The sequence below is a fragment of the Nerophis ophidion genome, linkage group LG16 (genome assembly GCF_033978795.1).
Source record: "Nerophis ophidion isolate RoL-2023_Sa linkage group LG16, RoL_Noph_v1.0, whole genome shotgun sequence".
Lineage (NCBI taxonomy): Eukaryota > Metazoa > Chordata > Actinopteri > Syngnathiformes > Syngnathidae > Nerophis > Nerophis ophidion.
The window spans coordinates 37890003-37905858 of record NC_084626.1 but is presented as its reverse complement, the minus strand read 5'-3'; the positions used below and the strand labels follow the sequence as shown (position 1 = coordinate 37905858).

General features: G+C 38.4%; 1 protein-coding gene across 3 annotated transcripts in view; it reads right to left on the bottom strand.

Annotated features, from left to right (window-relative positions):
- Positions 1 to 15856, bottom strand: part of LOC133535366 (inositol 1,4,5-trisphosphate receptor type 1) — a 208308-nt gene that overhangs the window by 90234 nt on the left and 102218 nt on the right. The window contains exons 30-40 of one of the 3 annotated variants that reach the window (XM_061875143.1): positions 13757 to 13882; positions 13479 to 13679; positions 13148 to 13399; positions 12922 to 13047; positions 12686 to 12814; positions 11248 to 11274; positions 10831 to 10951; positions 10008 to 10192; positions 9798 to 9946; positions 9609 to 9720; positions 5646 to 5681 (exon numbers count right to left, since the gene is read on the bottom strand). In XM_061875143.1, coding sequence (XP_061731127.1) covers positions 5646 to 5681; positions 9609 to 9720; positions 9798 to 9946; positions 10008 to 10192; positions 10831 to 10951; positions 11248 to 11274; positions 12686 to 12814; positions 12922 to 13047; positions 13148 to 13399; positions 13479 to 13679; positions 13757 to 13882 — 1464 coding nt within the window. The remainder of the gene's footprint in view (positions 1 to 5645; positions 5682 to 9608; positions 9721 to 9797; positions 9947 to 10007; positions 10193 to 10830; positions 10952 to 11247; positions 11275 to 12685; positions 12815 to 12921; positions 13048 to 13147; positions 13400 to 13478; positions 13680 to 13756; positions 13883 to 15856) is intronic. The other 2 variants (XM_061875144.1, XM_061875145.1) reach the window with 2 other exon arrangements.

Here is a 15856-nt window from a genome sequence, read left to right as displayed (position 1 = left end):
TGCGCCTTTTGTATGAAAATCGACCTGTTCATTGGTAGTGCGCCCTACGGTCTGAAAAATACGGTACATTTAAGCTAATTCCCTATTGCATCTGCACGTGGAAGGGGTTACACGCTTTGTGCATGCGGATCGCACCATCTAAAAACAAGTCCGCGAACGCCACATCAAACCCAAACAGTGAATGCAGCTTGAATGCACTTGATGGTCTCAGCGCCGACCACAGAAACCAGCCAGCAACCCCTCACAGCTGCCACATCCGCCTTGACTGCAACACATTCTACTCAACTGGAAACTCCCCGGGACAAACCCACCGCTTACAATCACAACCCTGACATCAATAAGATGACGTCTATGAGACAGGCACAGACTCTGGATTCTACAGAATGTTTCTCTGAAAGTACCAAAAGAAATACGTCTTTGTATGCCGCAGCTGAAACAGTAGCGGGATACACAAGCTCTGGGGCTTACCACTTGCCTGCTTCCTGTGGGAAAACTGAAAAACATGTATAATTTGCAACTTTCATTTTGACTGCAACTGACCTATTTTACCCAAACTGCGCTTGTTTTTCAAGTAAATGAACTTATTGCAACCAGCAACAGAGATCATGTGATAAATATTTGGGAAAGAGCTGGGAGGCAAAAAGAACAAAGAACGACTTCCTCTAAACAACAAGGGCTTGCGTAATAAGACCACACACACGCATGCGTGCGCACACACATGCACAGGTCCAGGTGAAGAGGCGATCTTCAGAGTAAAAGTCCAACAGTGTGCTCAATTTCTTACATACTGTAAGTCTGAAAGTCAATGTCAGGGATATTTAAAAGGGAAAATGATCACCAGACCTATGTAAGCGTCAATATATACCTTGATGTTGCAGAAAGAAAGATCACATTTTTTTTTACCGATTTCCGAACTCTAAATGGGTTGTTCGCTCTCGGAGTTGTGACGTCACCTAGGTAGTCAATTTGCCATTTTCTCAAACACATTACAAACATCGAGTCAAATCAGCTCTGTTATTTTCCGTTTTTTCGACTGTTTTCCGTGCCTTGGAGACATCATGCCTCGTCGGTGTGTTGTCGGAGGGTGTAACAACACGATCAGGGACGGATTCAAGTTGATTTACGTGGAGTGTGCATCGATTAGCACAGCATGCTAATCGTCTGGTCAGCACATTTTACCGGCGATGCTACGACAGACATGGCACAGAGATGTATGGATATACTGCGACACTCAAAGCAGATGCATTTCCAACGATAAAGTCAACAAAATCACAAAGGTGAGTTTTGTTGATGTTATTGACTTATGCGCTAATCAGACATATTTGGTCGCGGCATGACTGCCAGCTAATCGATGCTAACATGGTATTTAGGCTAGCTGTATTTGCGGCCAGCCTTTCCCTACACCAACATTGAATGCCAAACAAACACTTACCAATCAACGAATTTAAGTTGCTCCTGCACATTTTACCGGCGATGCTACGATAGAAATGGCACATATATGTATGGATACCCTACGACACTCAATCGTTGGTTGGAAGGCGATCGCCGAATAGCTTCAATAGCTATTCGCTCAATAGCTTCAGTTTTTTCTTCAATTTCGTTTTCGCTATCTGCCTCCATACTCGAACCATCCGTTTCAGTACATACGTAGTCTGTTGAATCGCTTAAGCCGCTGAAATCCGAGTCTGAATCCGAGCTAATGTCGCTATATCTTGCTGTGCTATCCGCCATGTTGGCATCACTAAATGACGTCACAGGAAAATGGACGATGGGTTTAAAGATAGCGAAAATCAGGCACTTTAAAGCCTTTTTTCGGGATATTCCATGATGGGATAAAATTTTGAAAAAAACTTGGAAAAATAAAATAAGCCACTGGGAACTGATCTTTATTGGTTTTAACCCTTCTGAAATTGTGATAATGTTCCCCTTTAACAATTGGGTAGTGTGCATTTTTGAGTGGTGTGTCATTCGGCCACAGACATACAATCCAGGACTAAATATTAGGGATAACTGCACAATCTAATCGGCTCCAGTCCAATAAAATATAAAACATTTGTCCCTACAACGATAATGATCATGATTGACACTGTGCCATTTTGTGGATTTTGTAATATTTTTGATAATTTCAAGTACCGGTATATAAGACTTATATATGCTGACAGCAAACCCTCCAAACTTAGAAAGGATGCAAAACTAATACCACATAAACACCGTAAAACAAATTCAACGAGGAAATGTATTTACAAACGCTGCAGGATAAAAAAAACAAAAGCTTCAAATGACAAAAAACACACAAAGCTCCAAAACAACTGCATGAGAGGAATGCTGAAAGGACACAGAGTCAAACAGAATTTAGCCACGGCTATCATGGATATCCAGAAGGATGTTACATTTTTAAATATGTCTTTGTAAAAATTAGTTGCGCTATAATACTGTAAAATATTACGTATTGAGTCTTTAAAGATGGACATTTCTCTCATATATGAGATTTTGGGGTTTGTTGCATCATTTTATTTTGTAGGCTTTAGATGTTTATTTGTTTTTGTTTTTTGCTGTGAGTCATGTCTGTGTTTGGAGCCTTTGAAAGTTGCTGCACAATTGTCACCGTATTATTAAAAACACCCCTCAGTTTGTTGTGTTGCAACAAAAGGACAATATTGAATGGTACCAATAAGAATCTTTGGGCACCTCACGATTCAATCAGATTCTGATTCTTGGGTTGACAATTCGATTTGGAACCGATTTTCGATTCAACAGGTTTATCGATTCAAACAGGTTCTTCCAGTGTATTATTTGGTATAGTTCTAACAAAATAACTTTTTCAAAACAGGTTACATGTTACAAAAACTCCCTTTGGTTACTGAAGTATGCAGCAAGAAAGCATGGAGATGACCTAAAGATATATATTTTTTAAGATTGATTATACAAAATAAAAAATTGGTTTTTGAAAATTACGAATCGATTAAGAATTTGAATTTAAATAAGAATCACGATTAGATATATTTTTTGGTATCAATAAAGATATTGCATGTAATTAACTTGAGCATGTGTACCTAATGTTGTGACTGGGATTTAATGCCATAAGTCATCTCCAAAGTGTGTGTGTGTGTGTATGTTTTTGTATTTCTACCCTTCTTGAGACACCAACAAGGAAAATTACCTTCCATATGAGGACCGGTGAACAAGTTAGGATCGAAATCATGGTCCCAAAACAGAAAACCAATGTATCTAAAAGAGAATGTCTCATTTGCACCTCTGGTGGTGAAATCAAAATCAAAATTAGTCTTGTCCCAAAAATGAGGGATTTTTCAAATTGACTGTGTCAGTTTTAATAGTGATCTCCCTCTGGTCAACAAATGGAATAACAAGTGTGCGTAATCATTTGAAGTGCCCCCCCTCTGGCCAACAAATGTAATAACATGTGCGTGTAAGAAATTGAAATGCGCCCCTTTTGGCCAAAATTAATTTAAATGTATGAGACATACAGTAATAACTTCAAATAAATAATAAAGATTAAAAACCAATTACAAACAAAAAATTCCCCCAAAAGTGTTTTACTTAAAGCTTACATGTTTTTGTATTTGCATAGTATGTATATATTATTAATGTTGTAAATACAAATCTTTATTTATTTAGAAATGGTGGTCCTTAAGAGTGAGGTATTTTTTGGAGGTCTCAAAAAGGTGACAAATACAGCAACGTGTGTGTGTTTGTATGTGTGTGTGTGTGTGTGAGTGATTGAAAATAACTTAGAATTGTTAAGTAATAGATGGTGTTACCGGTTAATAGGGCCGTAGGCTGACACATGGATGGATAGACATGTTTCGGCGCAACTGCCAGGTTTATGTCAAAGATGCTTTGAATGCAGACAGACAGGCGATACAGCACATGACAGGTGTGCCTGTGTGCTGGGGGGCTTTATACTCTCTGCATCTTCACAACCCCATTTATAGACACGGGTGCACACATAGAGCATGGGCAAATAGATCCTGCACACTTTTACGCACACTTACGGCTGAAGGTCACGCAGCAGCAGAGAGGCTGAGTTCCAGGAAAGGGAGGGAGGGAGTGGGTGGAGGGGTCGAAAGCCGGGTTCTTATGTAACCTCAGCCCAGAGTTGGAAGGGGCCCAGGAATCGTGCAGTTTGCAGGAGGGAGAAACTAGGACACAGCCTCAATGACTGCCACTGTCGTCACAGTTCCGCACAACTCATTAATAGAAGCATATAGTATGCACACACACACACAAACACACATGCAGACACAGTCACAGTGCCACCTATTGTCACCGGCAGGAAATACAAGGGAAACACCCTTCACATGACAAGATACTACTGGCATAAACATTGATGAAAATAAGCAAAGAGAAGAATCAGAGTGCTGTGACTTAGACTGTTTTACAATCATCGTTTTTGCAAAACCCGATATCCATGACATGTGGCAGAACAGACTTTAACAAGTACCCTAATGCACAATATATATTTCTTCATTATTTATTTTTTGCATTTTACTTTGTATTTAGTTATTTACTTTTTGTGTTTTCTTTCACCATCACATATACTATCTATATATTGTTACACACTCTTTACTCTTATCTTTCCCGATTAGAAAACAGTCGGCCATAACACGGAAAAAAAAACAAACATCATCCATTCCAGTGGCATTTCAGAAAATATTTATCGATATATAAGGTCACTTTTACTGGTTGTCATGTCCATTTTGTCCAATCAGACACATGAAAAAGCAACCACAGCTGACTTGGTAATGCCTCTTTGTTTAAAACTAGATTTGGCAATCAGTTTGCACTCGCTCATTAACACACTACTGTCCATAAATATGGCTTCTTGTTACAAGTCCGTGCATTAAACGGCATCGTAACTCTGCTACTTAAAACACATTCTGCATCTGGTCTGCCAGAGCATAAAACGACGTAGCAGGAGGGACCAATGTTACAACCAACAACGTTGTTGCTATACTTAGTGAGGATTCAGACCCTTCAAGATTCTCTTTGTCAAAAAAGTGAGAGCATCTATTGATTTTTCCTGATCTTTTATGGATACATTTGAGACTAACAGGAAAATACCTATTGCTTCTCGGTCCACTCCCCCTATTAGTGGGCAGCTCAGTACTGTTTATGACACAAAAATAAAATAAAAAAATAAGCGAAAGAAGAAGTTTAATTTGTGTCAATAAACACATTTGTTTTGCTTACTTTTTGTCAATGTTATCGTGTCCATACAAAACACATACATATGAATAGTGGAATCTGGTTATGATTCAATGTGGTTATTTTTCATAACCAATCTATTTGTACCATGGCTTCACCTAATGACCTCTGTTTGTTTAACAGTAACACGTTTTGAAATAAAATTCGACATGAAAGGAGCATTCAACTGGATTAAGGTTGACAGTGAATACATGCCAGAGTAGAGAACAAGTGAATCACCTGGCATTAACTAAACTCCTTAGACTCCATTCTCCCTTTGCCTCTTCTGACCATTTACTACAGAAGTAGTCCCTGGGCTCAGACTAACTACAATACGTACGAAGCCTTAGCAGCAGCTAGTATGGTTACTAAAGACGTACAGTACGAGCGCCTACAAGTACTAAAGGAATATCATGGAGGGGGAAAAAAAAACGAATAACCTTTGTCATATCCATCTCATCATCAAAGGCCCTGAGCTGAAAGAGAGCAGAAGGTTTGCAGGGTTAGATAACAGTCCAGGAAGGAGGAAGAAGCAGAGGTCAACAACCCAGCATGCATGACATGTTAGTTAAGTGATTATTGTGGACACACTCCTCCAATTCAGAGCCTCATAAAGGAGTATTCTTCAACCCATATTAAATTAGCCTCATTGGACTGTTGGCTAATTGTAGAAGTTTCCGGCAAAGTCACGGGGTTGGAGAATGATAAAATAATTTAAAAAATTTCAGAGTAACAGTTTTTGTAAAAAAATAAAAAAACAACAATATAACTAAACAAATACAATTTCATGGTGTACACCAATAAATTATATTTGTTTAGTTTATTTATTTTTATCAACAGTGGAATATTTTTTAGTTCTTGTGCACAGAGCTGATATAAATTATAAGTTAAAATGTTGTCCTGTTTCATTTCTATTCATTGGCTTTTGGATAAACTCTATAAAATCTGGACAGTGGACATAAGAAAATATGCATGTTTCATACTTAAGCACAAATAAGAATATCCTTCCATCCATCCATTTTATACCGCTTGTCCCTTTCTCGGTTGCGGGGGGTGCTGGAGCCTATCTTAGCTGCATTTGAGCGGTAGGCGGGGTACACTCTGGACAAGTCTCCACCTCATCGCAGGGCAAACACAGATAGACTTACAACATTCACACTCCCATTCACACACTAGGGCCAATTTAGTGTTGCCAATCAACCTATCACCTGGTGCATGTCTTTGGAAGTGGGAGGAAGTCAGAGTACTCGGAGGGAACCCACGCAGTCACATGCAAATGTGTATGTGTGTATATATATATATATATATATATATATATATATATATATATATATATATATATATATACATATATATATATATATATATATATATATATATATATATATATATATATATATATATATATATATATATAAATATATACATACATATATATAAATATATGCATATATATATGCATATATATATAAATGGGTTGTACTTGTATAGCGCTTTTCTACCTTCAAGGTACTCAAAGCGCTTTGACACTACTTCCACATTTACCCATTCACACACACATTTACACACTGATGGAGGGAGCTGCCATGCAAGGCGCCAACCAGCACCCATCAGGAGCAAGGGCGAAGTGTCTTGCTCAGGACACAACGGACGTGACGAAGTTGGTACTAGGTGGGATTTGAACCAGGGACCCTCGGGTTGCGCACGGCCACTCTTCCACTGCGCCACGCAGTCCCCATATAAATTAATGCATATACGTATATGCATATAGATATATATATACATGCATGCATGCATACATACATACATATATATACATACACATATGTACATAAATACATATACACACATACATTAACACACACACATATATATATATATAAATACACACACACACACATATATATATAAATAAATACACACACACACACATATATATAAATATATACACACATACATACATACATACATACATACATACATACATACATACATACATACATACATACATACATACATATATATATGTATATGTATGTATATATATATATATATATATATATATATATATATATATATATATATACATACATATACACGGGCACAAATGGCCGAAATTAGTTTACTCCTTTGGGTGGTGGGGCTCTTTCTTAGAGATAGGGTGAAAAGCTCTATCATCTGGGAAGAGGTCAATGTAAAGCCGCTGCTCTTCCACATGAAAGGAGCCAGATGAGATGGTTCGGGCATCTGGTCAGGATGCCACCCGGACGCCTCCCTGGGGAGGTGTTTAGGGCAAGGGGAAGACCCAGGACACATTGGGAAGACTATGTCACCCAGCTATCCTGGGAACGCCTCGGGATCCCTCGGGAGGACGTGGACAAAGTGGCTGGGGAGCGGGAAGTCTTGGATACTCTGCTGAGATTGTTGCCCCCCGTGACCCGACCTCAGATCAGCAGAAGAAAATGGATGGATGGATATATGTTTATGTGTAAACATACATATATACACATATATATATATATATATATATATATATATATATATATATATATATATATATATATATATATATATATTAGGGGTGGGCAAATTAGTGCGTTAATTATGAGTTAACTCATCAATCTATTAACGCCGACAATTATTTTATCGCACATTTGCGTATGTTGTTTACATGCTTTTATTTTGTTAACGCCTTTTCTTAACAAGATGGCGTCGCCCGGCGTCGAGGAGCTCTTGGTAAAGATGGAACATTTGGCAAAAATACCGGACAATTCTGCAAATTTCATGGCTGGCTTACAGCGTGGTCAATCCGGGATCACTTACGACCGCCAGACAATTCTGAATGTGGATAGATCGGGCCGTTTTGGACTGAATGACGCGTGCTTGCTAGACCGGCTAGCTAGCATGGGAATACTTTGCCAGCTACATCCAGCGGCCTGTGAAGCAGCGGAGTATATGTGTTGTCTGTCTATTTATGAATAATGCAGACGAGGAGTGTTGGCTGAGTTCTTAACGTTTGCTTTCAGAGCGTGCATATCACAACATACAAGATGCCGTCATGGCGACACAACCTATACCGGGCTACCGCGCATGCTCGTCACTCCTGTTGCATGCTGGGTAGGGTAGTTCTTTTTGTCCCTGGCTCATAACGTCACAATATAGTACCATGTATATGATGCGTTCAGTTTATCAAAGCACCAAGCAAACAATCGGAAAATTCCCATCATATCAATTCCTAGATATGGTCATAATTATCTTAAGTGCACTACGCATAATAAACACAACATTATTAATATTGCTACTACGGATAATTTAATCAAAAATTCCATAAAACAGCCCACTACCTATAATATAGGTTTTTTAAACATAAGATCCCTGATAAAAAAAAATGTTTCTGCTGTTACCTCAGAAATTGCCTGTTCAGATGTTATGATTGTGGCTCAGAGATTTGTGTGCAGATTATATTTATTTTCCATAACAAACAGGATAACTTAAATACCCTGGCAGTGGTGGTAATAAGCTTAAATGTTTGTATTTACATTTTTTGAGTTGATTTTCATAAAATATGCTATTTAACTGCTACTGTTTAACAAGGACTGATTTAAATTGTGTTTGCACAACAAATGTTTTGGCACTTTTGTTCATGTGGGAGAATATTCCAATAAAGGTGCACTACACACTACTTTTGAATTCATTATTGGGCTTTGCGTATACAATGCAGTTAATCGCGATTAATCAGAGAAATAGTGCGATTAACTTCGATTAAAATTTTTAATCGTTGCCCAGCCTTAATATATATATATACACATATATATATATACACACATATATATATATATATATATATATATATATATATATATATATATATATATATATATATATATATATATATATATATATATATATACAACATTTATAAAAACAAATAAATCAATCAATACAATTATGTATAGTTCTCTTCTGTATACATACACATATATGTAATAAATACAAATAATTCAAAAATATTAATATTGCATACATTTATACACACACACACACACACACACATGCACACTCCCACACACACACACACACGCACTCACTCACTCACTCACTCACTCACTCACACACACTCACACACACACACACTTTTGGAATCTTACATCTTTTTCAAAAATGTAATTGCAACAATGAAAACAAATCATATGTATGCATTATATTATTAATACAATTGAAAATAGAATTGGTTCTACTCTCATGTGCAGGCTTGCAGAATTAAACTGCAAAACATTTCCAAAACACTGACAATACACTTCATAAAGTGAGCATTATTAAAATTCTTGAAACAGCTGTTGAATTAAATCTTAAAATATATAAATACTGGAAAAAAAATTGTCCGGTGAGCATTTGTCTCCTACCTTCTCTCCATAACCACGGTCTTTAGTCATCATCTCTCGAAGTGTTTGCAGAACTTTTATGCACAATCTCTCTTCATTTTCCTCCAGCAGCTGCTTGGTGTGTTTGATCAGCCTACATAAGTACATTCATTAATATATCCTATTTGTACCCTAATTAAATACAACAGATTCAGTATTTGTCTATCTTACTTGCATATGAAGCCTCCGCTCTCGCATTTCTTACGCGAGTCTGTGTTTTCTGGGAAAAGTAGTTCAGGTCGATGCAACACATCCACAAGGACGGACAATTCAGCTTGGACCAAAGGACGCAGGCGGTCCTCCAGCGCAGACACAATGTCCTACATCCCACACACACCTTGTTACTCTCCAAACATGTCAACATACAAACAAATCCTCTACCTGCAGACGTTCAATGATGTTTCTGTAGTCTCGTGACGCCGTCACCACGGAGTCCCTACGGGCAGCATTGCGAGCAGAAAGTCTCCAGCTCATTGCTGTCTTCTGAACAATGTTGTTTGATTTCACAAACAGGTTGTTCACCTGGTTGTCAAGGTCCACAGGGATGGCTATGGCCCTCCCTTTGGCTGGCAGGAACACAAACACATATGCATTCAGACCAATTGTGTTTAACAAGAAAATACATTGAAAGTCCCTTAATTTAAGACAGGGGTAGGGAACCTATGGCTCTCGAGCCAGATGTAGCTCTTTTGATGACTGGCCCTGGCTCTTGGATAAATCTTGGCTGACATTGCTTGACATGATAAGTGATGAATAATTCCGCTGGTAATCCATCCATCCATCCATTTCCCACCGCTTGTCCCGTTCGGGTCGCGGGGGTGCTGGAGCCTATCTCAGCTGCATTCACAGTGTTAAAAATAGCATTCAAAATATAAAACATTCTAATGCATTTTAATCCATCCATCTGTTTTCTAGAAGTCCCATTCATGGTCAGATAGCGGTTAGCTTCAAAATAAAAAAGGTATCAAAAAGAACAAGAGACTTATCATACTCTAAAAATGTTGGTCGCACGCATTTAGTTGTATTCAGTGTTAAAAAATATTATATGGCTCTCATGGAAATACATTTTAAAATATTTGGCTTTCATGGCTCTCTCAGCCAAAAAGGTTCCCGACCCCTGATTTAAGAGTTTAAAGTTTTCTCACGGTGGGCTGTTTTAGAGCTGGATTAAGGTTTTGATGTATATGATGTGGATTGATCTTACCAACATCGGACAGGACTTTGATACAGTTCTCCACAGAACCTTTCTGGACAGGGAATAGCCAGTTGCAGTGGTAGACCCTGAACACCGCCTGCAACAGCTGCACAAACACTGGCTGTCTGGTCTGAGAAAATAAATGGCACCCAAAGATTATTTGTGTCGTCTTTTTCAAAAGACAAGAACGTCGGCACTCCTCAACACAAAACACCCCAATCTACTGCATAGACATATAGCACCTCAAAAGTTTTGAGACCAGCATGCTTGACCAGTGGTCCTTTTACTCCTGACCCGAATAACAATAGTTGAGCACTTGCCCAAATGTGATTCATCAATGGTGACGCACAGAAGAATTTCACTAGGGACACACACACATCCAGCAACCCTAAAATCTGCAACACCACTACTGAATGAAACAAATACCTGGAATAGCTTTCCCAATAGAGAAGCCTGTAGCAGAGAATACAAGCAGGAAATAAATGAAACAAATGTCAAACATAAAGATGCTAAAACTAATCCACTGTAAAGTAAGTCAATATATCCATGAGTAAGATCGGCCAAGACCGATCACATGTATTAATTTCACATTTTTAATAATTTTTTGGTGATTGCTATTGATACTTTAACATAAACACAATATTTAAACTTGATCCTTTTTCTCTTTTACTACATGTGATTTTTGAGTAACAGTACACTATAACAAAATCAAAAATTACCATCTTCATCTAACATAACTTTTGTAATCCAAACATCAGACACGGGCTATTTGGTTGTAATAACATACTGTATGGGGAGCTTATCATCTATCCATGCTTACATTCTTTCTGTTGGCCACCAAAGGCACGACAGACATTAACAGACCAAGGCTTACATAATGTAACGGGTATAAAGACAGAGAAACCCATAAATCATATTTGTCAACCATCTCATGTAAACTGCCCTTCTTGGAAAAGCCATTCGCTCCTCTTCTCTACACTAAGCTTAATGATAGACACATGAGACCTGAAACAGGAGTGCACTGCATCCATTCAACATGCCGTGAAGGATAAGTTGGGGTCGGCACAGGACAGCAAGGACTAGAATGACGTTTCTTGATATTATTTATGAAGAAAAGCACCGAAAACTCTTGCACTGTTGCTTAAAACATGAATTCACTGCTGAACCTCGTACCCCCCTGGAGTTTTGAGGGAACCAATGTTGTGGTTTACTAATAAACAATGACAAATACTGAGAACATTACCTTTTTGGCAATGATGCAAAGTTATTAATACATTATATATTATCGTGGATAATGTGCATTTGTAATATCATTACGATGCATTGAAACTACAGCTATGATGATAACATTTATAATAACTTTAATTATTTGGATGTAATATATTTTCTTAAAATTGTATCCATATTTATTATTCTTATTTAATTATGTTCACTTTTTATTCATTTAATTTTTTAAATGCTTTTTATACTATACATTGATTAAGTTTTTATATAATTATTATTTCAGTTAATCATTTATTCATATAAGTACTGTATGTACTTGAATTTTTCCCCCCTTCAAAATGCCAAAAAATATGGGACACCCCAAAATCTGTCTTTTTATTGCTGCACAATTGTTTGAGAAAATGTTCAAATTTGAACTCATATAGAAAACAAAACATCAGAAATGGCTGCAGCATAGAATGGTTTAGGCTTAGCTAAAATCAGCTTCTTCCTATTCTCTTTCAAACACTCAATTGTAAACATGCAATGCTTCTCAATGTTCAAACAAATAAAACCTTTACAACTAACAATTTTGTGTTTTTAAAGAGTTACTAAATAAACATAAATAAATGCAACTATGTGCATGGTATTGATTTCACACCTGCAAGCTGGTGCTCTGGTCAGAAAAAGGTGAGCTGAAAAACGTGGTCACAATGCTCATGACCGTCTCAGTCACGTAGCGCTCCAGGATGGTGTCGGCGTGTTTGCGATCGCTCGTATTGTTGCAGACCTGCAGGCACACAAACATGCATAAAAGGTATGAATGAAATCATTTGATCCAACTTGGATTTTCAGAGAAATTGCATCACTTCATGAGTGCTGCAAAATGTTGCTTACTCTGCAAATGTCAACAAGGAAGTTCTCAAAGAGTTTCCACATGTGGTTGGAGGTGTAGATTTCCTTCATTTCAACCTCGGTGTCCACATAGCAGTGATTGAGAAAGTTGATATAAGCAATCTTGACCTAGCGGATTTTCAATTCATGCCAAAATGGGACATTTTCATATTCAATGTAGAACAGGTAAATACATTTATTCTGTTCCGCATGTTCCAGGCGATCTAACCTCTGGGATGCAGTCTTCATTGGTGACCACTCGCACAATGTCATCCAGCGGTAGCAGCGAATTACATTTGATTTCTGTGTAGACGTTCTTGCCTTCTGTGCAGACGGCCAAAAGCTCGACCAGGTGAATGTGGTACATCAACGGACTGTTCTCGTCCATGCGATCCCGCTCTGATCGCATCATCTGTACCAGTGTTTGGAAGGAGGCGCGGTCATTATAGAAAACCAAAACGTCTTCGCCCGCATTCACCAGCTGAGGGAGGACACAAAACCACAAAAGTGCATTAGGAGAAAACATAAAAACCTGAAAAAGGAGGTAAATAGGCACAAACCTCGGCCATGACAATATCCTGGCACTTCTTGATGAACTTATTCTCTGCCTTGACAATGGTTTGCAGAAACTTGAGATACTGGACGTTGCGGCCATGTGTCTCAATGCAGTGGACAAAGTGCTGAACCACACGCTCATTGATCTCGCTGCACAGCTGGAAGTTGTTCATGAAGATATGCTGCATGGTGATGGCTTCCAAAATCTGAAAAACACGAGAAGCACATCAAAATAATGTTTGACCAGCCTGCTTTGCCGCATGGCGTAGTGATAATCGCTCACCCCGGGGTTGAGGAACAGATTAATATGCTTGTGAAGCAGGACTTGGTTCTGCTGGTTGCCTGCGCAGAAGTTCTGTAGGAACTGATGTGCTAACTTCATGATATTCTGCATGCGTAAATCTTCACCCTAAAGTAAAAAACAATGACAATGTGAAGTGAAAATAATGAAATCTTTTACAAATATATTAACATTTGAGAATTTTAAGATAGGTTTATTGTAACAAGCAGAGATGTATTGACAATGAATTGAAAATAACATTATATTAAGGTTATTCATTAATTCATACTATATTGAGCCAAACAAGTAAGTGATCTCCATTCACCAACAGACATTCTCACGCCTACATACTGGTTGTGTGTCCATGAAGCACACAAATTAATCCTCCTCTTTTAAAGGGGAACTGCACTTATTTGGAATTTTGCTTATCATTCACAATCCTTATGTAAGACAAGCACACATATGAGGTCTGTCACACTGCTACCTTTCAATATGGCTGTTATATATCTCACCTCTGGGCCCTATTCAGACTTTATCAGTGAACTTTCAGAGTTTGTCGCTTTTCTAGTGACGCATGCAGATAATTTAATTATAACGGGGGATTTCAATATCCATATGAATACCCCATCAGACCCTCTGTGCGTAGCGCTACAAACTATAATTGATAGCTATGGTCTTATACAAACAATAAATGAACCCACGCATCGCAACGGTATTACGATAGACTTAGTCCTTGTACGGAGTGTCACCACTTCCAAAGTTATGGTACTCCTGTACATTAAAGTAATGTTCAGTCATTACCTTATAAAATTTGAAGTTCTTACTCATTGTCAACAAGCTGCTAATAACCAATTTTACTTTCTAGGTGAAAGACATGATTCATAATATAGAATAAACTTTCAAGAGCTCCGAGACGAGAAAGCAGCTCACCAGCTGAGGATGTCAATAAAGCAGCAAAAGGAAGTTGCCTTTCTCTGAGCAATGTGCCGCTAAATGTAGGTCCTTAACGTAAGCACTAATAAAAACAATAAGTTAATATTCAGGTCTGGAAATTTAAATGGCATATTTTTGCCGCGTTTTGGATGGTTAATTTATTGAGTTACTGTATATGGTTGGAAAAAAACGCAATGTCATGGCTCCCATTGCCTCCATCGTAAGCTGACAAGTTAGAATGCATTAAAACAAAACAAAACAAAAATCCTGCCAAGGTTATCTGGCATAGAACCTGTAGAAAAGACTACCGGTACTCATCAGTGAACAAGGCCTTGCTGGACGTGAACCATCCCCTACACAAACTTGATCTGAACTCTCAACTTGACCACCAACACCTGCCTTCTTGCCACCCTTTCTCCTGCCAAGCACCAAATCTTCATAGTTCTAATATCCATCTTTGACGGATGGAGAACTGGCTGGCAAGAGACCCCATGACCCACTCAATTTACAGTATGCCCTAACACATTGTTGACACCAGGTGCAAACCTGCCTTGCAAGAAATGGGTAACTCTAAATTGGCTACCAACTAGAGTTGGCCATTCCAACTCTGACATGTACCACTGTGCGCTCCACCAACCAACAGCCTGCATATTTGACAACACTAAGAAGACTGCACACCACATACATCGCAAGTGCCCCACCCTACGCCCATGTGAGGACACACTCCTTAACCTGCTTAACCCACACCCTGACACAGTGAACTAGCTGCCATGTCTGAATAAAATTGCATAACTGCCTCATACGCAAGAAAAAGAAGAAAAAAAAGACATATATATACTTGTCTCTCATTAGGATTGTGAATTATGGGCAAAAAAAAAGTGCAGTTCCCCTTTAACGAAGTCCTACTATGATTTAATCACGTTTAACCCACTTTTTTGTGATTTACATAATCGCTGGTCAAAATGTGACATTGTTTGCTTTACTGATCCATATTCAAGCAGTTTTCCGACTGTCGCTTGAAAACGAGCTGTTGTGCAGGCCCTCTTTTTTACATGCAAATGACCTCCTCCAAGTTTTCCCCCCTCCGGCTGGCTGCGATTGTTTCTCCGCCCACTCGCCATGTTTGTAGTTATACTGTAGCAGTACACTTTCATATGAGCAAATATAAGT